Here is a 26364-nt window from a genome sequence, read left to right on the forward strand (position 1 = left end):
GATGACAGAGAAACCTAATGAACCATTCAAGTGGTTTATGTTACTGACCCATACTTCCAATATGTTTGTTTGTGCCAATGTAAGGCCCAACTTCCTATATGTTTTTATAAAAAGGCAAATATCCCTTTAAGTATCTCTCAAGTATTCAAAAACAATCCAGGTATTAATTTTCAATATTCATTGAGAGCAAAATTTAATTTGAAAAAGATGACTCGATTTAAAAGAGAGAGATAGCATAAAACAAACAGGTAAAAGAACCTGGTAGAAAAATTATCAACCTGACTTACCTTGTAGATTTTGCAATGGCAAAGTCATGATGCCTCCTGCTGCAGCTGCTGCTACCAGTCCTTGGATGTTCGTGAGATTTGCTGTAGGTAGAGTGAGGACGAGTCCTTGTTGGCCCCCCAGCTGCCCAGCCATGTTGAAAGGAATAAGGATTGGCTGATTCAGTGCTGGAGTGCCTCCTGGCATCACCCCTGCTACTGCTGAGGCTAACTGTTGGGCTGTCAGTAGTGGCTGTAAGAAACCACAGACACAAACCTATTTTATTGTGTACAGCTCAGCATTACACACTTAAAACTCTTCTGGCTTGAAATCTTTTCGTGTCCCATTACAGACACGCACTGCTTCCAATATCATAAAGCATACATTTCCACCAGCACAGAAAAGTTTGACAAACGTGACAGTCTGAAACTGTAAGCCTCAGTCACACAGCATGGTAGTGATCCCAGCTGAATCTAGACCGGAAAATTCATTACACATACACCAAAGATAATTTAAGAGTGAAAGAAGACCTAACTCAACTTAATCTATAAGTACCTAAATGCCAACATTTCCCAAAAAATCCTAGTTGTATACTGATTAACTGAGGAAAACACTACAGTAATAACCACCAGAAGCTTTGTAGACCAAGACTGTCCTGGGAAGTGGAAGCACACTGAATAACTTCTTAGGGTATGGCTAAACTTGGATAAAATTGTGAAGTGAGATGGGAAACACTTTAAAATCTTAAAAAGTTCCATACTACTAAGTCTATACTCTGTGCTAAAGAAAAGAAATATCTGGCTTAAAATATAATGAAATACCTTTACTAATGCAGGACCTCTGTGTGACAGACATAACTGTCAGATACAATAATACTGCATTAAAATTGCACATGCTTTTAAATATTAAATTCCTATATTAATTTCAGAAGTAATTTACATAAGAAATTCAAATATTTTAACCTCCTAAATACATTAAACTGCTTAGGTTTTATTTTAGAAAAACACATAAAATCTAATATTGCAAAACATGACTTTTAAAATTTACATGATACATATATGTTCCTTTTTTGTAACACTGAATGCAGCCAAAGAGAATCACATTTTCTACATTACACAGATCAAAGATGATCAATCGCAGTTATTTATTTTTCATCAAATTGCGTGTCTCTATTAGTCTAAAGAAAAGATACTGACCTGAGGCCCAACAGGGAATGCAGGATGGGACTGACTGGGTTGGTGCTGGTCTGCTGAGCTCGTGTCAGACAGCACTGTGTTTCCTCTGGCCTCTGAAATCCAGAGAACAGATTGACTTTAATATCCAGCCTGGGGACTGCCACATTACCTTCTACTCTGATGTCACATAACATGAAGCTGAAAATGATATGTTAAAGAGCTTTATCAATAACTCAAGCACTCAAATCGCTTATCAGCTGCATAAATTATGCTAACGTTCATTCAGACCAGCCAACTCATTCAAAGAGTTACAGAAATCTGACAGCAGTGAAACTGAAGCTATCATCAACCCAGCTAATGTGGGTTGCATTATACATCAATTTACATACAGTACGTGAGCTCCGTGTACACACACACTCCGTGTGTGTGGGAACTGCATTTTTTTACGCTTAGGTGAGAATCAGCCACTGCAATTTCTGAAAGCAAAAATTATCTGAAAAACAATCAAGTCACATCTACTTTCTATCTTAAAAAAGTATTTTCTTTTTGTCAGTTACTGAGGCAGCAAAGGCCCTACTATGAGCAATAAAAACGCACTATGAAAACTGAAAACCGGTATGCTTCCCAATGACAGCTTGTTTTTTAAATTGCATGTGGAAGATGAGCAAAATTCTGTGCAACCAAGGATTTCCAGCATTTATGGAGAGGATCAATATCCAACAATCGAACTATATGCTGGGCACTAATGACTTGCTAAGCACTGAGCACAGTCCAGCCCTACTAGATTTTGCTGAAGTCTGCAGTACAGATTTGAAAGGAAGGAAGAAAAATAAAAACATCCTATCAGTTCTAAGAACATACCAAGATGTTTTCAAAACTACGTCCCAGTCCTCCATTTGCTCTGGGTGCAGGGATCGACTGATTCACAATTTTTCAGTGCTGATGGCACGATCAGGCCCACACTGATTTTTGAAGTTGTAAGGATGACAGCAAGTATCAAATGTAGCTGGAAGAGTACTGTGGTCTCTTATAAAGAAAACCCTGGCAATGGCACCAGGTTTCCTGGTTGGTATGATAACTCCTGTTTTGGTTTTTTTTTTCTGATGAGTGGTTGAAATTCCATTCTAAGTAAACTTTAACAAGGTGCTCTTTTCCAATGTTTATCCCATGAATAAAAAGATAATTCAGAACCAGTTTCTTGGCACACCCTTTTGCTGAAAAGAAAAAGGATACAATTCTGTCATAAATTTTAAAGAGGGTATTATCAGCTCATTTAAAACAAACTCTTTTATATATTCTCCAAGGGGAACAACTTATAAATAATGGAAATGTGAAAAAAAATACCTTCACCACATTAAGGTTCAAATAAAATTGACTGCTACATATTATTCAATTGACTTCTATCTCTACAGCAAGGTGTCAATCATAACAGCATTTTAGAATTGGATTAAACAATAAATGTGCAGAGTTATTATGCAGAAATCTGAAAACCTGTTTAATTTGTAATATCTCTGTGTGGTCTCAGAAATTCAGAAATGGACGTTGCTCTGGGAATACTTACAAATGGTCTACTGAAATATGTGATTTGAAACTAATAAAAGCATACAAACTTGCTGACATTTTATAAAGTGAATTTTATAGAAATATGTTTGCCATTTTGATGACCACTGTCCTACAATAACGAGAATAACTCACCTGCTATAATCAGTGAGGATTCCAACAATTGCCTAGTAACGTGCAAAAAGAGACGCAGTCACTAAATTTTTTATCTGCAAATTAGTAATTTGAGTTAAATGAGAAGAGAAAAATGTAACTAGATACAAAAGATTCAATGAAAACTCTTTCTTTCAAATGCATACCGATCCTAGTGCTGCTGCCATCCCTAACACCAAAGATAGGGTTTCACCAGTGTGATTTCCTGCTATACAAAATAAAGCACTGTGTTCCTAAACATAATTTTTCCATTGGTAATTTCCACATATTGTTACAGTCTTTTTTTAAAATCTCCCCAGCTGTATGTACAAAGTGATATTAGATCAAAGGCTCAATACCAATGAAGATATCACTCCCATTAAGATCAAGTTTTGTAAGCCAATTTTGTTTATGTAATTTTAAGGGCTGAAAATTTTGTCTTTGTGTGTGATTTAATTAACATTAAAACAAGCTCCTGATAATCTGTCATATCATTAAATCATCCTATGAAATCTTTGGGAAAAAACAAAACCAAAGTCAAATATTCATTAAATGAGATTTTATTTCAATTTTTATACCTTGAGCTCTCAGAAAGTAAATAAGAAGTTCTGAACGTCTGTGCTTAGTATTCTTTTTTCCATGGTCCACCTATCCAAAGAACCACTGATTTCTGTTATCTGCACCGCAAGGATTTTTCAATGTTTGGTCATACAGTCTTTACGTAGCATAAGTTGGTTATACAGGACCATCAAGAAAAAATTAATTCACTCATTTCCTTTTTCATGGTGCTAATTGGACTCACTTAGGATTACATTCCTTTCACACAGTTACTCACCACAGATGATCCTTTTTTTTTTTTTTTTTTTTGATTGCAGTGCTCAAATGCTCTCCCTGCTGCTTCTAGTTTAGTTTCCATAGGATGCAGGTATCTCAAGGAAAACAGTATACACTTTCATGTGGTCTTACATGGCATTTTATATGAAATTATCAATCCTGCATTCTCTGACTGACATTCTCAGATCTCTCCTGCCCCTTCTAATCTACCTGTTATACCAGACACTCGAGTCACAAAAATGTACAAGAAAATCTGCCTGTTGCGCTGGCAGTAAATACCGTGAAGTGAGGATTTCAGGGTTAAGTTCTCTTGCATCACACAGTGACAGCATTTTTTCGTTGCTGTACACTGCATTCACTGACACACAGAGGTCAACACTCCGAGGAAGGCAAGGCAAACCACAAAACATTGCTAGAAAGCTACTTTTCCTTTTTTGCCTTATAATAATATACTTCTGACTGGGGGGATTCCCCTGACTTCAGAGGAGTCAGGAGAGCTCTGTCAATTTCTGATTTCTCTACTATTTCTGATTCAGAGATTCATTGTTATGAATTTGGAAAAATATCTTCATAAAGCCCAACTGCCCTAAACTGGCAGAACACAATCCCCTACACTGTTCCTCCCCTCTGTTTTACTGCCTTTATTTGGGAGTTGATTAGTTCCAGATGCTAGAATGACCTCTGCAGGTAAATTATTCCCCTGTCCAAATTCCAGTTCTCACTAATAAAAATGGACTGTCAAAATCCATGCTAGATTTTCCACTTGTTCAGATCTAGGCCATTACCTCCTGTTAGGTTATTCTCCAACTCTGCTCAGCCTTCCATCAGTGAGGGGTCTGTAGGCGAGGAATCAGGACTGATAACAGTCCCTATGGATTTTGGGAACTACAAGCAGCATCTTCTCTGTTTCCAGCTATGCTTTGCAGAGATTCTACTCTCCTTATATCTCTACCTGCGAGTGCACAAGGGGCACAGGGAAGGCAGTAGCAGAGTGCCTACTCTGAAAAGAGAGCCAATTCCCTTTAACACTGTTTGCCTGAGCACGGCTCTCATAACTGAGCCCTGACAACACAGCCTAAGTCAATGAGATTGCTCAATAGTACCATATGAGCAGACAGGAGTGCTACTGCCATAGTACAGCCATGACTGTAGACAAGGCTTTAATATTTAATAAGAAGTATTCATCATATGTGATTTGTCATAAATTAATTATAAATTATATAATACATACGTTCACCTCTCATCCCACCAAGGGACTGGAAGGGCATGACACAATAAAAAATTGAAGTGCACTGTAAACGCTGCAAAATAGCCTTCTTAAAATACAATATTATTTAAAATAAAGCTAAGTAAAACAAAGGCAACCTTCTTCTCCCCTTATAAAAATGAGACAAAAATAATCCAGAAATGAAGTGAAAAATCACATTGTAAAATATCTGGTTTAAAAAAAAGAAAACAACAAGGGAAATATCAGAAGTAAAAAAGAAATTCCACATCTCAAGGCCACCAAGCCTTATACAAAATTACAACTGTAAATGTACTGGTTATAAAAGGTGTTCCACAGTTTGCTTCCATTTTGTTTCTTACACATTTTCAGCAACACAACACGTAATTCAGTTCTTAGTGTCTCCCAGTGCCCCACGAAAGTGAGAATGCTCCAATCCCCCACTTTACAACTAATGGGGAAAAGGGACTTCAACATGGATTCTCAAATAAAGCACCTTTTAACTGATCTCCTCAGATGTAGTTCCACTGTTCAGGAAAGATGGGTCAAAACACAAAACTGCTCTGACACTCCTTGGCTGCTCCAGGGGTACAGCAGTTCTGACGAGGTGAACCTGCACATGCTTCCCAAGCACCCTCACTTGGATGCAATGCCTGTCCCAGCTGCCCTTGTCCCACCTGGTCTCCAATGTTTGCAGGGAGCCTGCAGCTGACTGGCAAATGGAACAGTACTGAACAACATCACAGGATAGATGATGGAGTCCATCAAACTTGTATGTTCAGTTCTACCCTGGCCCTTCTGCGCATGTGCTTGTGTCTGCTCAAAGGCAAGATGTACCCTGGCATCTCTTCTCAAAAGAGCTCATCTTCTCTTCCCTGCACCAAAGTTCACTCAAGGCCAATGATTATACCAAAGGGCTAGTCTCAGCAGAAGACCTGGATATGAATAACTTCCTCATGATCTTCATGAATTAATTCAATATGTCTCACATTTGTATCAGAAGCAGTGAAATGCTGGGCCACCTCTTCTTAGTACTCAATTATTTGAAAAATAAGCTGGATCAAATTTAATAATACTAGATTTTCAGTAATCAAAAGAATATATAAATCCTTCTGAGATTTAAGCAAATATTTTAAATGCATTAACTTTAATAAAAGAACACATTTCAAGCAACAGTTCATATTAAAATCTTTAGATAGTTCCACAATGTGACATTAAATTACTTGTATTTATCTCTCAGTAACCATAATAATAAGAAATCAAAAGTAGACTTTTTTCTTACTCACTGAGACAACTCACATTAAAGATACAGCTTTGAGAATTAAATCATTAAAAATACAGCATGTGAGGAAAAAATAGTCTTACATTTTTAAGACTAATCAACTAAACAATCTGAGCACAATATAGCTGCATTTAGATCATAAGCCATATTGTCAAGAGAAAAATATATAATTCTTTTAGGAAATAAAAGAGACCAACTGATAATATTCAAATTATAAGAGATGGTGTGTGAAACTCCATCATCTCTGATTAAAGTAACTCAGCTCTTCACTAAATGAAACCTTAGCTGACAGCAATTACACCAAGAGCATTGTTGCTGAAAAATTTCAATAGCTTAAAGAAAAAGATGGAACTGATAATGAAAAAAAAAATAACATTCCTTCCAAACACTCTTCATTCTGTCGCAAACCACTATATTATAGTTCTTAATTTCACTATTTTCATTTTCCTGTTGCATTAAGAGTTTGGGCATGTAGGGAGGAAGCCTTCACAAATTGCAACATTGTAAAACCTTAGTAATCAGATTGTTACACAAAATTTCACAAACACACTGAAATTTTACAATACTTGCATGAGAAAAAATTGAGATGTTATACTGATTCCATTTTACATTGTTATTGTCCTACAGTTATCATGGAAGATATTTCTGTTACCTCAGCAAAGAAAATCAATTTCATAAATAACATTAGAATAATAATTCTCCCACTGAAATGTATGAATTTAAGCTTAGACTTTTCATAGTTAATTTGTTAGAAAGTTGTCTCCTACCAGTCCATGACCAAGATGTGGCTCAAAATTCACTTCTTTGGATTGTATAAAATTTCTCTAGGTTATCCCACAGATGATTAAGCAATTAACCTTTTCCTGCTTACCTGTACTTCAGATTCTAAGTTTGCATTTATAGGCAGTAAGTTTACCCTCACAAAGAAACACAAACAAGTACAGGTCTGGATGTGTGTAGAATTACTATCAGCACCTGTTAACTATGAAACCTAACAGAATTGCAAAGTTGATGTTATTATTTTACTGTTCAATCATTTCAGCACAACATACAAATTCTGCGCACATCTTCCATAATGTCAGATGGTGTCAACTTACATAACTCTCATTCTTAATTTTCTCCTACCAAGGTACAAAGCCCTTGTAGTTTACCTTTGAAAATGTTTGTGGTGTGAGAAGGAATTCTTATATTGATTTACCATATTGACATATATGTCAATGCAATATCCTGTACAGAAAAGCTAAAAATCCTGCACACAAAATGGATTGAATTAGACAGTATTATGAATAGAGCAGATTTGCTTTACTGAGTATATAATTCAGTACTTAAGTAAGTAAACCACCACAGTTTTATACTTATCTGAAATTGCCATGCAGTTGCTACTGCAAAGCTACTAAAATCATCTGGAGAGCTCAAAGTTATTCTGCCAGCAGAGTATAGAATGCCATCTTTTCCTGGTCCCTGGGGATATTTCCTTCTAAAGGGTCTTCTCCCTCAAGGCACACACAGTAGCTGAAATCACCATCCTCATTACCTGTTTGCAGAGAGCTTGGTTTGTATTTATGCACCTACATATTTCTGGATTAGGACTGATAAAATTTAAGCTCCATAATTCTTTAAAATGAAAATCAGACTATTAAAGTGACTAATGTTACAGAGAACGTCTCCTGGGCAACAAGGAGTTATATTTACCACCTAACAAAAATCTAACACACTAAGGCACAAAAGTCACAAATAACTCAAAATCCTGTTTCTCCTAAGGTCCTCAAATTTTCTTCTTTCCCATCTTTATTTTTGCTCCTCTTTCATTGTCCCATCTTTTCCTCTTTCTCTTTTCTGTAAGTGAATTTTTTCTTATTGGTGCCTATATGAATATTCTTCCACTTCACATAGCTCATGTGAGAAATGTTGCTACTTTAGAAAAGGTGAAGGGATATAATTGCAAAAGTATGTTCTTTATTCAAAATAGACTCATTCTACTTTTCTTCACCCACTAAGTACAGTGCATAAAAATCCCTTTTTAGTGGTACATACATTTTTTATGAGTTGGACCCTTCATATTGAAAGTTCTAGCTCCTTTTATACTGTATGCATTAGCACAAATATTGAGGCCACAAAGACCCTATCAGTCTTCTCTGAATTAATACAATGTTTCATACTCACTGTTTGCTGTTAGAGCTGGTGAATGCAATGATGATAAAGGTTACTTACCAGAAGATGGACAGTTGAGTGCATTATTATTTCATGCTGGGCAGCTGATCCCTAGCTAAGAAGGGCAGGAGGTTTCTCTAAATTAAACTTTCCTTTCTTTCCATCCCTGGAAGTTTACTAAAGGCCAAAGAGTGAGCACATTACAGAACATCTATTTTGGAACAACTGTTAAGAGTTTGCCATCTTCATAGCTATCTTAGATTTCTTTATGATTTTTTGCAGTTTTTATCTATGCACAATGGTTTTGTTCCTAATATGGAAGAGGGCAAAGCTTTCCGTCAAAAACCCAACTTCCCAACACTCACCCTCCCCCACCTGACTTCTATACCCTTCCCCCAGATAAGGCAGATTATGAACATGTCTTATAATGATATATATTGCTGTTTGCCTGGGGAACCCTGCACAATTACTTAATACGTGTTTGGCTGCTGGCACGATAGGCTAATGAAAGCCAGACAATACATGTGCATGGTCTCTGGTGCACAGTAATTCAGGCTTCTGGGTGGACGGAAAGTGTAGCATGTCTGACATATTTTGCTTTTTACAAGTTATGTTGATAGACTAATTTCAAAGAAGAGGGGACAGATCAGTAGCCGATGACAGAAATTCAGCCCACAACTTTGACAAGGGACAGGAAAGAAAAAGCTGTAAGGTAGGAAGCAGATGAACCTAGTATTCTATGATTCCTGTGAGAACCTGTTTAAAAATTCAAATCACATAGTTTGGGGAGAGGAGAATATCCATTTAAGGAAGGAAGCATCCATTTAAACCTAGTAAAAGCACTTCACAGCAGAGTTAGTGTTCAGCAAAATGCCCCCCATAATATACGTAAACTCTTACTGGAGCAATCTGACCAGCAAGTATGGTAAAGCAACAGTGGTTTATCACTGTTGTTACTGAGTTCCTGGTTTCATCCCTGTGATGTCTTTAACAATTTTACACTCTCTGCTGTGGTCTTTACACAGCCCTGTGGGGCAGCTCCATCAAGTGTCTCATTACAGGTTGTTCAGTGGTTCAGACTTTATTGAGACCCTTGAAAAAGCCATCCCACAGAGTGGCATACTGTAGGAGTCCAGTTGAGATCCAGGAGGAAACCTTAACAGTGGCAGCAACTCTGTATGCAGGACATCACGCTCTGAGATCAGACTACACAATGAAACTTGTGAATCTTCATTATAAACCTATTTAACTACACACGTACCTTCAGAAATTCCCAGCTACAAAAACACAACAGCCTTTCAAAAGCAACCAGTCCCATTTGATATCTGCAGCAAGTTCTCATGATGCGGCTCAGCAGGGTGAGACATTATTTCAAATGGAAATGTTGGCTGGAAGCTGCAGAAACTTATGGTGTGCATTCCTCCAGATCTTGTAAATCCTGAACTGAATTAACATCCTTCTTTTTATTATTATCTGAAATCAGTTGTAGTGACTGTTTACAATGAGCTTTTGCCAGGAGTTCCCAAGCACTATATAATTACATTTTTGAAGTGTATTCAGCCTTCCAACCAGGTCTTGCAATGTATGTCAAGCCTTAACATCACTAAAACAAGTTAAAACCACACAGCAAGAGCTTTTGGGTTGCACCCCTCCCCCTACCCCCAATCCTTCCCTCCTCCATAGATCAAAAGCTAAAAATATAAAAAGTAGCTAAAAAACTAGTAGCCAGCATTGTCATCATGTCTGGTTTTGAGCAGCTATTTGCCAGTCAATGATAATAAGCCACTCTGCAGCAGCCACTAAAATAATCTTTTGTACACTGAAAATACCCTAAAACAGATCTGCATAGAAATAACCTAGCGGCTGAGAAACATTTGGACACTGTTCTTGTAATACATTGATCTTTCTGTGAGTCAAACTCCCACTGGATTATAAATGCGTTGGATTAGATTTCTAGAAAAGGTTTAAGAATACAGCACAGGTTAAAAAAGCTTTACATGTAAGAGGCATACATCTCAGCACAGTTAAATTGCACAAAAAATCTCCTGGTTAGTAATGTCATGTCATGGTGAGACCTCTTTGTAACAACATGCCACGAAGGAAGCAAAAAAGCAAAAAGCACCACATGACTTAGGTTTGCCAAAATAGCAAGTGGCAGGCGACTTGCTTCAAATAGGGCATGGTGACACATCCTAACAGGACTACATTTTATGGAACATAATGTTTCTAATCCATGCAAATGCTTGTCTTCATATATATACATATGCCTCCCTATATATAGATACATAATTTAAACAAATCTGTTTCCTACATCACTTTCATTTTTATATTATTGTTCTGTTTATTTTTTCAGCGTTACAGTAATTGAAAAATAACTGCTGGTAAAAGGTGCTATTAATTTAAGTGCATTAATGTTGCGGTTTAGAGGATGTTACAGCAGACTTTACCCTAGAGCTTCTCTACCCAGCCCGGTTCAGCGCCTCAGTGCTCCAAACCCTCTGTCCCAGGGCTGGACACTGCGCTCTCACCAGCCAGGGAGCCATAAGGCTAGCTCTGGTCCATCTGCTTCCACAACCGACGGTGATAAAGGAGGCGAGGAGGGTCTATGCGTTGTGTCCATGGAAGATGTTTATTCGCATGGTGCAGCAGAGGCCAACGACCTCCCCGAGGCAGAGATGCCTCGAGGGCGAAGGCTTCACATGCACAGCCACATGTGGAGCATAGACACACGTGGAGCATAGACAGCAAGATGGCGGAGGGTAAGGGGTTTTATAGGGAAACAGAGAGGGGCAGGGACAGCACACAGGCTCAGTGACCTCTGGGCACAGGGGAGGTACAGGGGTGGAGTTAGGAGTACAGGAACCAATAGGGGAAACCCGAGGGAGTGGCCAGGGCCACGTGGGGTTAGGGTATAGGAACCAATAGGGAAAACTGGGGGCGTGGCTAGGACTATGTGGAGTAGGGAAGGCAGGACAATAGGTGACAAGTACAGTCGTTAAGAAAGGGGTGTGGGGAACTTGCAGCTATTATCACAGTACATTAATAGTGTGTTATGTCACTAATAGACTTGGGCAGCACTATTTCTTTATTCTTTTTTCAAAACATTATTTTATTGTCCTCCTAATTTCCAAGATTTTACTTCCACTTAAATTCGAGTGAGGGCTTTGCAGAATTCTATTATATTATTGTCCTGTCATTATTCTAACTCCATTACACAAAAACACAAAACCAGCATCAGCTTCCATTTGTCATATTACCTATTTTGAGGATTATGTCAGATCTCATGTTGCAGTGCGTGCAACAATCTCAGACTATGTGTACGTGCCTACTAAACATAAGTTGGAGTTGAGCAAAAAGTAATCACTGATTCCTTCTAAAAAAGCTTTTGAAGAAAAGATTCTTTAACTATTCTGTAAGAACTCTGGCATCTGACTTTGACCTATGCAGCCTTTTAGAAGAACCTAGCTATATTTACAAAATATAAAGATAACATTTAAAGGCACATAGAGACAAACAGATTTGAACTTCTTTGTCCATAGTCCCAGCTGAGGTGACAGAAGCCAGTCCTGGTGTGGCAGTCACACAGTTATGCTCACATGGTGATCTATTAGTGCATACTGTGCACCTCTCTAACACAGCTGTGTTGCTTCTCTGCCCAGAGAAGCTATTTTATGTCTGGCTACAAATGGAACACAGAGAACCTGGTGCAAAGAGAACCCTGGGCCCACGTTTCTTACAAGTCAGATCTTCCAGTAACCAAAAGGTGGTCTAGCACACCTGATGTGCTTTATGGAATTGGATTGCTGTTGCCTTCCTAATATCTTCTTATATTGTGCCCAGCTTTGAGGATATGTCAAAGACAGGCAGGGCTGGTTTGAAATAGCCAACACTTCCACAGTCTGTTCCTTACAGCTGTCACAAAGGAAAGAAAAATCGGGTGTTAATCTGGCAAAAGGAAGATTTAGGTCCATGCCAAACCATTTCCTGTGGGACTTTCACCAGGTCTTTTCATCTCACACGCAGGTGTAGCTGGGCTGTCAGAGCATAGAGAAATCCTGGACCAAAGGAGCACATCAACTGGAGTAGCTGCATCAGCGAATATTGCCAGCATGTTGCTTCCTTCAGTCACAGAAAGCAGGATGCAATAATCTGTATTTCAATCACTATGAAGGAAACCGCTGGTATGTGCTAGTGCGTACTTTGGACATGTATTGTTTTAATAGCAGGGGTTTACTAAACGTTATTCTAACAACTTTCCTCCAAAGAGCATTTGTGGATACCACAACTCCCTAAGTGACAACAACAGATAAATATCAGCTTGAGAAATGCAGGTCTATATTATTCATGAAACTGCAATTCTCCAGTAAATAACCCAGCTGTTTAAATAATATGTATCTATGTAATTGAGTCTTCTGTATACAAATAAATAAGGTTTCATCGCAATGTCAGAAGTTAACAAACCAGTCAATAAAATCAATAACTCACTTTTTCTTGCTTATATATCTAACTTTTCTCCACCTTTCCTATGTTCTCTGTTTGTTCTGGTTACATATTAACACTCTGAAGGATATATAGCTGTTGTGATACTGTTCAGTAAATAGTGATCAGAAGTCTGAAGAAACACCACCTCAGAGATTTAATACTCTTCCTATGTGTTGTGTACTGTAACATATACCTGACTGGTATAAATAAGGGAGAAAGAAACTGTCTTGATCTATACATCAGAGAACTATAGACCTTGAATGTGAATGATTATATTATGGTCTAAGTAAATTATGTTCATATTGATACATTTTGCTAAAAGTTCTCCAGGCCTGGATTACATTATCATATAACCATTGTCAAACAGCACTGCCAGATTATAATACCGAGCTGTTTATGCCTGTGTGGTTACAGTTGTGTCAGCATTTCCATTATGCTTCACATTTTTCAAATATTTATAACTTGGCTGTAAAATTTGTTTTGGCCTGAAACTTGGTGAACCAGAAGTACAATTCTATGAATCTCTGCTCAAGAAAGATGGCCATTCTATTTCAGTCAGAGTGTTTCCATTAGCTGGGTGCTGCCAGATTACAAGTCAAGGTCAAAGTTTATGAGTCTGGTTGTTTTATTTTCTTAACGAAAAATGGATCCGGTCCTTTTAAAAATATTCTTTAAACAAAAGAAAATACATGGAAGGACTGAGAAATAAGGCTTGATTTGGTAATGTGACTAGGTCCCTAACTCAAAAATCCCTTGTTTTCAAGTACTTCGAGGAAGAAAAAATTAACAGCAAAGCTGCTGCAATGTAAAAAGTAGCCACGGGGCAAATGCACTAAATTTTCTTCCACTAATTACATTTTCTTGTGGGTTTTCATCTGGGATCTAGCGCACCTCCTGAACAGTGTAAAATTGGGAGGGCTCCAAGTGAGCCATTCTCATCTATCAGGAATACAAACATGCTGACAAAAGCTATCTTATTATGTATGCTCTATACAGGCTCCTTATTCAAAAATATTTTAACAGATGTCATGCTGGATAAGTATAATGGCTCATCTGAGGCTTAGAAACACTTTACGCACAGTAGAAACAAATCTGGGGAGCATTTTTCAAATTGAGTTAAGTCCTCAATGCACACCCACAGGCTTACTTAGACTTATAGATACAATATCACTCTTAGCTAGCTGAGCACATGATCTGTTATCAACAAAAATTTTCCTGTTCTGATGCTGCTCTCTTGGTCCACTGCTGAAATATATGCTAACTCTGTATTTGGCTTCTGGAAGAGATTTCTGTGAAGCACTCGATGGAGGACAAATGCAAACCCTTTCTGCATGGCTCCAGCAGCCTATAGATTACCTGTAGAGAAACACAGGACGTGCATGTTTTACAACAGAACCGAGCCGAGTCGAATATGATGAATTTCTGATTTTATTAATTAATTCCAAAACTTATGTAGACTTTCACAGATCATCCGGATTGGGTCAATTCAAAACCTCCCCCTAGCCCGACTGACCAGGCTTGAACTGCCTATCTTTCCAAAGACTGTTTCAATAACATCTAAACTTTATCTTTGTTTATAGAACACAGGAGGAAGAAGAGAAAAATTCTCATGGGAGAGTCTGTGCTTGCCACACTCTGAATCCTTTCGTTTTGAAAAATGATCACAGACAGGGTTTGCCCAAAACAGCACAGAGTAGCAACACATTCTCACTCCTTGTTAACCTACATTTGTGAGCAGTAGTACTGCTCTGCTAAAACAAATTTGACAAAGAAGCATTCATAATACTTCTTTATGCTCCTGGGTACGGCACCCGTGTGGATAGTAGTGTGGTACTACTCAGGCCTTAGAGAGGTTGCAAGGCTTCGCAAGGCTTTATAACAATTTAAATGTTTTCTTTTAGTTTACAAAATTTTTTTTGGTATTGAAAGACCTGGCTCTTGCAGTGGCATAGATGCAAGTACATAGTTAATACCAAGTGATGTCTATGGTGAACAGCATGAAAACTCCTTTCATGGAAGTTACTTTCTTCACCATAAGTTTCATTGACGTCATGTAACAGCACTGAGACAAATTGTGGCCGTAAGATACAGGCTTGCTGTTTTATATTAAAGGAGAAGTGTTAAAGTGTTCGGATTTTTGCGAAGTTTGAGATCTTAAGCACTGGGTTATGTGGCAGTGCATCCATCCTGACCTTTCAGAATGGCATGATGGCTGTGTTGTGTTGTGTTGTGTCATATGCTGGGGCCAGAGGCTATCACAGTTGGCTGCAAGAAGGAATGCTGTACATTCTCAGGGTAGCCTGCAGTGCAGCTGAGGTCTTTAAGTACAGTCCTTACCTATACATCCATGCTGGGACACTTTAGCAGTAGTCCTGGCAGTTCAGCCATTCTGAAACACCAGTGGGCTAAGCAGGAGAGCACTGCAGTGCTGCTCTGCAGCACACAAAGTGCCAGACAAGGGATCAAGCAGCACAAATATTGGCTCTCCTAAGACTTAGAGGAGACTCCTAAGATGTAGCAGCAGACTTAGAGGAAGATGGAGAGCAACATGGTGAATGTGAGTTCATCTAGCAACATTTCTGTCAGTGCGTGCTGTTCTTTGTAGGCATTGATGTTTCTACATCAGCCTTTCTAGGGATAGCTCCCCAAAATATTAGGCCACCATCAAGTAAGGCAGAGTCACTGCCTTACTGGAGCAGGGCCCACCCTTCAGAGAGAGAAGGCACGGCAGCACTGGCTACCTACAACATTGGGCAGCAGGAGGAGTGGGCCCCTATGCTTGAGCTCCAGGCACCTAAATAATTTCATATCAGAACTTCAGACTGACCCACTACAGGAGACACAACTCAGGGAGTAGAAAAGAAAAGTGGGAAGGGGAGGGGAGGGGAGGGGAGGGGAGCGGAGGGACCATAACTGAGGGTTTGTATTTGGAGGCCAGATCTCACTGAACTGCTCTCCACCAAGAACCAAATAGAGTTTTCCACCACATTTCTACCTCACAGTTTAACAGACAACTTGATTCCAAACCAATGTCTGAATTCAAATAACTCTGTTTCTTTAATATGCCCCAGTTTGGTGTTGTTCTCAAGGGGTATGCTTGAAAGTGGCAAAACATCACGACAGCAGTGCCATATACCAAGATATATGCCAGAGCATACTTAATCAGCTCTCAGTCCTCCTGTACCACAGGCTTTTTGGTTTCTGAATCCTCGAACTTTTCTGGAGCAGATGTAGATTCATTTATACAATCTCAGCTTGTTTTCCATTTGTCCTCAAATATACAAACTGGAGGCTAACACCCATTTCCTACCTTCTTTAGGAAATTCACAGGTTCTGGGTCCATTCATTTTCCCAAACTCATTTGATAGGTTTTACTGATGATGGAACACAAATCTACAGGGTATCACTACTGTAGTGCCAATGAACATCAAGGAATTATCGCTCACTTTTAATAAATGATAAGAAATGCTAATGATGTGGTAATAACAGCTGACAGCATTATTAGGATGAAATTTTTTCTGCTCTATTAACCTTGAGAGACAATTTCCCAGAGCTAACAAAGGCCAGAAGTGAATTCACAATCAAACTGAGTAGTCAAACACAACCCACATTCAGGATTTTTGAAAAGGATGCATTTATCTGACAGACCTATACAGTTTTCTCCTTTCCACGTACCACCACAGAGGCAAACACCTGAGAACACATCAGAAGTGACTGCTATCATCTTTCCAACTAACCAGGACTTTTTTAAAACAGCCCAGCTCCACAGTCAGCTTTGTATTAAACTTCTATCCTCTACAGATTAGACAAGACAAGTGAATACTGAACATGGGAGATGCACCAAAGCAACACTTCTGGCAAGGATTTTCCATAGTCCATGCCCTCATCTGGCAGGACTGTAGCAATGCTCCCAAGTGATACTGGGAATCTTTTTGATCTCATTGTCACCATAGTAAGTACCTTCAACAGTGCAAAATGCTTAGGCATCACTACTATCCCTTAGGCTCAAAAGCTGCCACAAAACTACTTTGCATGGCACTGTCCCTAAGTTCATTTCTTTGTCATTCCCTACATTTATACAGACTCACAACTATTTCAGCCAATGCCCTTGTGACACCAGGAAACCATCTACTTTCACTCCAAGGTCCATCCCTCGGTCAAGCTATAAGGGCCCATTTGCACAGAAGACCCAAGACTGGATAGGACTGGCTACCTTTAGAGTCATCGGTCTGAATTATTTTCTGCCCAATAAACCATAAATAAAAATGACAAAACCCAACATTTATTAGAATAACTATGATTAGCAAAATATGATTATAGCTGTTAGTCATTTCAGCAGCAATGATGGTGCTCAGTGAAGACTTTCCAGTCATTTATTTACTATGGTTTAAATTCTTGAAGGACTTTGTGTAGTTGTTTCATTTGTAAACAGTACATAATTATTACCTCACTATGTTAATCTGTATTGCAGAATAGGTAAAAACCCCTGCAACTATTTTTTTTTCTCATTGAAGTTCTCAGTAAATATTTTGGGTGTTTTTCTTTTTTCTTTTTTTCTTTCTTCTCTTTTAAAGACCAAATCCAGGGGTGGTAAATTTCTTCCCAAATTTATATCCACTTGGCCAGATTCTGTCCTCTGACATTCATGCAGTTCAGCCAAATACAGGAGAGTTCCAATGGATCATTCAAAAAGATGAATCCTGTGAAGATCTGACTGTCCTCCAGCTCTGCTGAGAGTTTATAGATCTTGTCTTGACATGCATTATATTAGGCAGGCATGCATCAACATCTTTTAGTGATCAGTTTTAAACGTACACATTTCTGTTTAATTTCAGTACAACTAGTGACATTGCTGACATGTACAGGCAGAGGAATTAAGTGACAGCGAAACAAAACCCTTTCTGCATGCATGTTTTTGTGCTTAATCATGTCCTCTGCAAAACACATGAAGATACGACAGCATATATTACTGCATGTTATGTGTCTACTATATCATGATATCCTGGCATCCCTTTCATTGCACCCATGCAGTGCCTCTGATGGGGTAAGCATTAACAGCTGGATTAGGAAGAACACAAGAAAAGTATTGTTATCAGCAGGATGGGCTCCCTGATCTGGGTCACCATATGAGTTCAGTGTAGAGGGCAGATCAGAGTCAGTGTGGAGTGAGGGAAGCTTAAACAACTCAACTTCATCTTAAACTGAAGGTGTTAATGGCTACTTCAGAAAGCATTCATCTTAGCACATCTATTCATGTGAACAATTCAAACACATATAGTGACTTACAGTATATTGGGCCAGTCATTCTTATGATCCTGACCCCAAAACTCAGTCCTACGAGACTGTGCTCTGGCAGACAGAACTGGTAAATAACTTCAAGCAGCAAACCATATGGAAAACCTTCTTTTCAAATTTTTGGATAGGCACAATATAATAGAGTTGAAACATCATTATCCAACACCTTTGGATTCTCATATATTCATTTCAGAAGGTAGGAAAGCTTGACAATGTAAGAGTTAGACAAAAATTCCTCCTATTATGGAACACTGCTTTCTTCCATATCACACAATAACTTGTAAAGACGGGTTGTCTCACTTCTCACACAGAGGAGATCATTGCACCAACAGCAAGCAGAGCTGGTATGTCCAGAGACAAAATAGAAATGGATTACTCAGGCTGGCAGCATGAAACATTGAGCTTGGAAATTAACCTGGCAGCAGGCCAGGAGATAAGATCCAGAGCAGCACTTTGTATTCTAAAATATGTCTGAATCGATGCTCAAAATAACAAACTCCCTGTAGTCCTCTCTGGCACTCTGTTGACATGTTGCTCAACTCCATGTTGGCCAACACATTCACTGCTCTAAGTGTGTATTGCCAGGGAAGTTTTCCTGGTTCTACTTAACAATTTTTAGACTCTTCAAACTCTCATCTGCCAATTAAAAATTAACTAATTAATTAATTAATAGAAGAGAATCTAGATGATTTAACACATGCCTGTTTGGTCAATTTGCAGTTTTGATCCTGAATTAGATAAACCTACTCTGCAAAGGGAAATTGCCCTCTCTAGAGGATTTGCTGCATCCTGGGGGCCAGGGATACTCTAAATGGGCAGTGAACTTTTGCAATGTGTGACACAAATTTAACTGATTTCAATAAAAATATAGTAATTGATTTCTGTAGGTTTGACACAGCATGTCAACGTCATGACATTTTCCAATAAAGACCAAGAGGAATATTTGAAAACAGTGCTGTTTGCCAGGGTCCCAGAAAACGCTGAACCCCTTCCTTTGTGTTCCCCCAAGAGGGATCTGAGTACCACATCTGACTTATATATTTCTTTAGACATGCTCTGATCATCCTTGGAATCCAGAAAATCCCTCTTACCATAAATTTATTGCGCATTTAAAAGTGCCTTGTTTTTCAGAACCAGGCACTAGCAGACAATTTGGATGAGACAGAGAAACCAGCACTGTTTACATGCAATCAACCTAACAGGAAGAAGATAATGAACATACTTCCCCACCACTGCTAGCCACAGTGAAAATAACTCAACAAAGCAACTCAAGTGACTGGCATTATCCAACTGTGTACAGATCCCTTTTGCCACCCTGATATATGTACAGCACCATTCTGTGACATTCTGCTCGGAAAATCTGTTGTGATTTCTGTTGCATGCCTGAGCTGGTGGGAATTGGTATTCATGCCTCTGAAGACAAAAATCCATGGCTGTCTTTTCCCCTCTCTGTCTTCTTCCCCAAATCTCCCTCAGCTGTCTTGCTGACAGGAGAATGCATTTATTATTTGTGAATTTTTCCAGGACATTTAAGCTTGCAAATCTAGTTAATCACTGGAAACCCTCTTCCTGAAATTCAAAAGTCCTCCTTTTAGATAGCAATAACCCATTTCTAACTACACTCAGGGAAAGAAAAGGACACAAAACCTTATTTTTCTTTGGCTATTTGAGAACTGTGGAAATTCTTCATAGATCTCTGGTGGCCCTCATATTAAGGCTCATCCATTTGTTTTATTCCCAAGAGAAGCCAGGCAAAGCTTGAAGAGAAAAAAATATAAGTACATACAGCAGAACTATTTCCTCTCTTTTCTCTTATATTTCATATAGATGTTTCTCCCCACCTTTGTAATCTACATTAAAAAAAAAAAAAGAAAAAAAGAAAAAAGAAGAAAGAAAAAGGGGTTCATAAAAAATTTGGATGTCTAGAAGCTCTGCAGCCAGAGTAAGATAGGGGTCATATCCAACTTGTTTTCCAACTACTTAGTTCTAGCAACCTGAAACAACAGAAAATTTTCACTCCATGTGTCTGATCATTTAGACAAGTAAAAAAGGAGAAGAAAAAAGATGTCCCCCACCTACTTCATTGAAGGAGAAACTCAGGCACAGGTAGTAGATTGACTGTGACCTTGCCCAAGATTGACCTGTCCAAGCTAATGCTACAAATCCATGTCAGAATCAGAACTGACCTTTCCTCTGGAGCTGTTTTGTGCCCAGACCTGAGCAAGCTCAACTGAAAACAAAAATCAACCACTGAACAACAATAAATGGTTTTGGCATCTGGAAAAGTAGAAAACTGGGCTTGTGGGGACAAAAAGTTGCACATGAGATAAATGTAAACATTCCTTCCAAGAAACCTAAAGAATACCAAACTGTAAAAACTCAAAACATTCCACACAAATTGATGAGAAACAGCAAAGATATTTTTAGGCTTTTCAAAAGAGGTGATATTAATAGAGCATCCCAAGAGGGCCAAGTGTAACCTGTAGTAAGAGACAGCAATATTTATAAGTTTTTGAATCATCCCTGTGTTGCCCCTGATTTTCCCCTCAGAAGATGTGAGATGCCTCTCTTCTAGAGTATTGATTGGATTCACATTCTTTTCACTTTATCCTGTCTCGTCCAGTGAAGTACATTAAGCACTCTGAGCAATGTACAATATCATTCTTTCATCCGAGGTATTTGTCAAGGTTCTGTATTTAAATATGCATTATTTGCAACATAGGAATAAAGCTGTGAAAGGGAATTAGAAAATTAAATGCAGCTATAAATTAATTTCTGTAATTACTATTCATTAATATTTAATATATTTATATAAAGGATAAAACTCCTCAATTCCCAAGGCATCCTGCATTTAATAATGTGGAAGCAGCTTATCTCCTTCTTGTTGTTGAGGTTGGATTTGTAATAACTAGTAATGTTAAATGTATTTTTTTAAATCAATAATAAATAAATACATAAACGCTTCCCTCCAGAAGGCTCCTGATGTTATTCATAAAATTAAAAAAAAAAACAACAAAAAACTACAGAATGCCAAGGGACTTCATAACCATTTCATTACTACCTTCCTAATTGCATGTGGTGGAACTGCATAATCAGTTTATTGAAATTGAAATCTTTGGAACTGAATCTCCCTACAGACACTAACAATAAGCATCCTGTGCAATAACACTGCACTAAATGTAATATAAACATTATATGCACTAAGGTTTAAACATCCCTTGGCTTCAGCTGCTGGAATTGGACATTTTTAACACTCTTGTGTTCTGCCGCTGCATTCAATCAAATATCTAATTTACAGACTGCAAAATACAATATTCCCATATTACAATAAAAAAAGGAAGATACATTCAGAAAACAGACACACACACAATTGGTATAAGGATAAGCAAGACTACATTTAATAAAGTAGAAATAAAGCAGACCCTTCTAGAAATCTGAATGGATTTTCATGCACAATATAAAAGAAATTGCTTCTGCTTCCCACCGTGTCCCTGTGCCTATGCAAATAAGTAGGCTGATACCACACAGTCCAGATGCAACTTACTCCTACTTTACAAGGGGACTTTACTCTTTTGAGAAGGTCCATTCATACAAACCAAAGTATTTTTAAACCAGTGCTTACCCAAACACCAACAGGATTTCTCTCTAAAGAAAGAATGTTTTGGATTTGCAGGATTAACACGGTAGCAAGTAATGATATAACTAAGAAATATTCACCTCTACACTTTCAAGCCAATATTCTGTTCTTTGTGAAACCAAAACCAAGAAAAATGTGTACCTTTATCTGCTTTCATTTTCAACAACAAATACTTTAAAAAGCTAAGGTTTCATTATTATTTAATTGTTAATAACAGTATTTAAAAGTATTTTGTTCTTTTTAAAAATCAAGAAAATATTCAGGGAGCAGGGGGAGAAACCCTGGTGGATTGGTTTTAAAAAAATCTTTGTTCAGGGGCTTCAAACAGCATATTTAGAAAAGTCTTTACCCAACAGGAGTTCAGTGTCTCAATTAAAGAGGCCCTGAAATAACTTCTAATATCAAAAAGAAGTGGAGAAAGTTGCTTCTTCTTCTCTATAGTTCTACCACCATGTGCCAGCAATGGCATGTCCATGTCTTTAAATGCTGCTCTCAGTCACCTCATCTTCATAAAGTTTTATAAGATGCTGAAAACAAAAATTAAGGTTAGGGCTATTAGATATTGGGACTGATCAGTTCTCTTGTAGCCTTCCCCTGCATCAGCACTGATGGTGCATAATACTGTGGTTTCAAAACCAGTATGGGACTTCACAACCAAAGCCAGTCATCAGAAGTACCAGCTCTGCTTTAGGACAGGGTACTCCAGAATTGAGCTCAGCATTTTGCAACATTATTTTAAACTTTTTAAGAACATAACAACTTTGCAAAGCTGTGTAAGGCATCAAAGAGATCATTTGGAGCCAGCTTCATGCTTGAACAAAGTCTAACAGTAACTTGCTCCTATCACAGAGTTGGACATCACATCACAAGCAAAGACAATGTCTGGTTAGTATCCTAAGAACTGCAATGACAGAATAAATTTAAGATAATTTTAAACATAGGGAGCCCGATCTTACATCACTCAGTACTTTCTGGTGTCAGCACAAGCCATGTGATAGAGCATGATCGTTTTGGGAAGAACAGGAGGAAACAGACTTGACAAGAGTGGCAGTGGAGGGCATGAGATGGCAAAGTGTCTTGTCCTTGGTGTGCTACTTTGATTGCTTAAACCTCAGTCTGGCAAAGTACTTGAAACACATGAACCCCCCAATGACAGAAGAGCTTGGCATGGTGAATGGGAAAACTCCCATTGGTTTGAAAGAGAATTGCTAGACAAGGACCATTTGTCCTGCATGTGAAGGGCTGGTTCGTAACAAAAGATTTACCTGCCACCTTTAAAACATTAACATGCTAAAAACCAATCAGAAATGCAAATGCAGTCAACCAAATTTAACTACACTTTCTCCTCAACAGGTCCATACCCAGCTAAAACATGAACACTGGGGAAGCACTGCACATTTGCACCAGCTGAAAGCCCCCTCAAAACAATCTGAGAAAGAAGCAAACCAAAATGGAAGTGACAATCAAAATATAGGAAGAAAACAACATTAATGCAATCTTAATGCAAAAGGAATGCAATTTATTTTGTTGCTCAATACTGTCTTTCTGTATAGAGCGCAAACCATTGGAAGTAGGTTCGGTGCTTTATAAAATGTTTTATTCAATAATGTTTTATTATTCAATACTTTTAAAATAACTTATTGTACTACATGTGTGTATACATATATATATTTACTCCCTCCTCTCCTCTTTGAGTAAAACTATCCCCGGATCACCTCACATAAATACAAGCAGGCTGATACCTACAAAACTGAAAATACAATTCTCCTCCTTCTTCCCTTAGTTTATTCTTCAGCATCATTCTGAATGATAAAGAACTACAAAAGAAATATCCCTCTGAAAGTCAGTCCCCTCCACTGTCTCATCTTTAAGCAAAATTTTGCATCTGAAATTTGCAGTAGTTATGTGTACCAGTAGTAAAGGTAAGTTGAAGTACTCAAACTACATCAATAGTTTGTTTTAAATACCTACTTACATTCTGTAAATCAGTAATCTCAAAAACATGAAACATTTGCAGGATCAAAACAGTTTCAAGAATTTAGTGATGGAGTTCCAGTCATATTACTTGAATCATTTTTTTCTACCATCTGAGAAATAAGGAATACTCCTTAGTAGCACCTCTCTCTGTATCATTTTCCACCCAATCCTTTAAAATCTAGTGCTAAAATAGATCTGTATCTGGGGTGGGAAAAGACTTTCAGAATTCCACCACAAATCAATGCATTTTCAATATACATGTTCTGGATGGATGAGATGCAGAGAAAGAATATTTAGGATAAGGAGAATCACATCTATCACTAACATAAAGAGGTGAAATGCACCTGAGTCGATTTTGCCATTGCATGGAAAGCCTGTTAAAAAATGAAATCCTTGTCAAATAGCACTGCACTCTCCTCTGTCATTGAAAAATTAGCATTTAGTATTACATGCAGCTTTCAGGAGAGCATCTGCAATGTCCTTCTGCACATAAGCAATACACCCTGCTAGCAAGCATGGACTCACAGAGCTTGGAGAAGCAGCCAGCAAGCAGACAGATAGCCCTGGTTTGGGGCCATGATGAATTGTGTACTCAGCTGCAGACTGAAGGTACACAAACCTGAGCCTGGACAGGAAAGTCTTTGACCTATCTGCTATGAAACAAACATGCAATTGGCTCCTGTTGAGAAGTGCCAGCTTGCATGGAGGCAGTGAGAGGAGTAAGTCGGCCCCAAAGGAGTATCCGTTCGTCTGAGGAGAGCAAATCAAATTAGAACCCAATAGAAAAAGGCTTCTTCTCCTCAGCTCCTCTTGTCCCAGGAGCACAATGAGGCAGCTAGTAATGCTTTCTGACTCACCACAGATTCAGGAAATGCAACTCCCAAGGGAAGCTTGAACTAGATTGGGTTTGGAGCTTGGAAACAGAGTTGCTAAATAGAACTAACAGCATGCTTTAAGTAAAAGCAGTGGTGTGTTAAAAATCCCCATGCAAAGCCTGTATACCTGTCTGACTTCTTCACATTTCTCTCTCTCTCACTTCCTCCCCACCCCCAAATAAAAAAACTAGATTTGGAGGTAGAAGGCAAACCTGAGACTACCAGACTTCAGGAGCTCATAAAACATACAAGAGTTCTTTGGCTACTTCTTTGGATTGCAATATGGTAACTTTCTCTCAAGGCTTGGTGAAGCCCCATGCTAGCACAGACCTGGGTCTTTAGTGATGGATTTGTACCTAAATATGGTAATTAGCAGGGAAAGCAGGTTATTATTCATAATATTGTAAGAAGATTTTAAGTGAGAATACAAAAGCAAAGAGTTCCCTCCCATAACTACCATGTTTGAATTCATTTCCAATAAGGCCAGGTAGAGAAGCTCTTAGACACCACCAGGAACCATACCAAACCCCACATCTTATAAACTCAAAAGTATACTTTACTTGAGAAGCACATTCTTGACACTAATGTAGCGCAGACATGACAAGGAAAACTATAGCTTTTTAAAGCTGTAAAGCAAAACTGGTTCACAAAACCATTTTCCTCCGCAAGAGAGTAATCTAAATTTCTTTAAGTATGGTACACTTTGTATTTCCTTTGTGTGGGCTCAGCTCTCTTTTCTATCCTTCTTAGTCAGCATGCCCAAATTGTCAGGGAGAGTGGCAGTGCTAAGGCAGGAAAGGCCACTAAAATGTCTTACTATTATCTATTGTCATGACGTCCAGATACAAGACTTGTTTTTCCTATTTACCCTCTCTCCCCTACAAAAAACTTGGATCTGGAACTTGATACTCAGGAAACTCCATTTTGCTAAGGAACTATTATTTCCACTATTGTCTTCAATAATATACATCACCAGGAGGTTCTCTCAAATCTCTGAGATGCAGGGACACACAGCAAGCTCTAAATAAGAGAGCATATTAGTTGGCAGAGAGGCAGAGGACACAAGGCTGCCTCTGTCAGAAGAAGTCATAAGGTGTCTGGGGATGGTGAAGGGAGCCACCTGCAAGCAGTGGCAGCTAGGCCCAATCTGCAGAGCAGACACCACAGGCCCTGTCACCTGTGACATGCTTATGCAGCATCTGAAACCATGCTCAGCTTTGGCCGCCAGCTGCCACAATGGTACAAATACTACAAACTAAAAAAATGCGACAGTCTGAAAGGGATACTCATGGGCCAGAATAACAGCCACAGCAGCTTTTTTGCACATACAAAATTTTAAAATCAGTCAAATTGTCCAGTAGATACATGACAAAAGGTATGTAATACAGGCAAAATATGAAGTATTTCTCTGGTTCCAGTATCAGGTAGGGATAGCAAGAAAGGAAAGTCAGGAGTGCTTTGTCCATCTCTTGAAT

General features: G+C 38.5%; 1 protein-coding gene across 2 annotated transcripts in view; it reads right to left on the minus strand.

Annotated features, from left to right (window-relative positions):
* Positions 1-26364, minus strand: part of POU6F2 (POU class 6 homeobox 2) — a 293372-nt gene that overhangs the window by 180098 nt on the left and 86910 nt on the right. For both annotated transcript variants that reach the window (XM_085051596.1, XM_085051597.1), the window contains exons 3-4: positions 1461-1552; positions 288-516 (exon numbers count right to left, since the gene is read on the minus strand). In XM_085051596.1, the coding sequence (XP_084907722.1) occupies positions 288-516; positions 1461-1552 (321 nt within the window). The remainder of the gene's footprint in view (positions 1-287; positions 517-1460; positions 1553-26364) is intronic.

This window comes from Lichenostomus cassidix, chromosome 2 (genome assembly GCF_008360975.1).
Source record: "Lichenostomus cassidix isolate B80296 chromosome 2, HeHo_3.0, whole genome shotgun sequence".
NCBI classification, from domain to species: Eukaryota; Metazoa; Chordata; class Aves; order Passeriformes; family Meliphagidae; genus Lichenostomus; species Lichenostomus cassidix.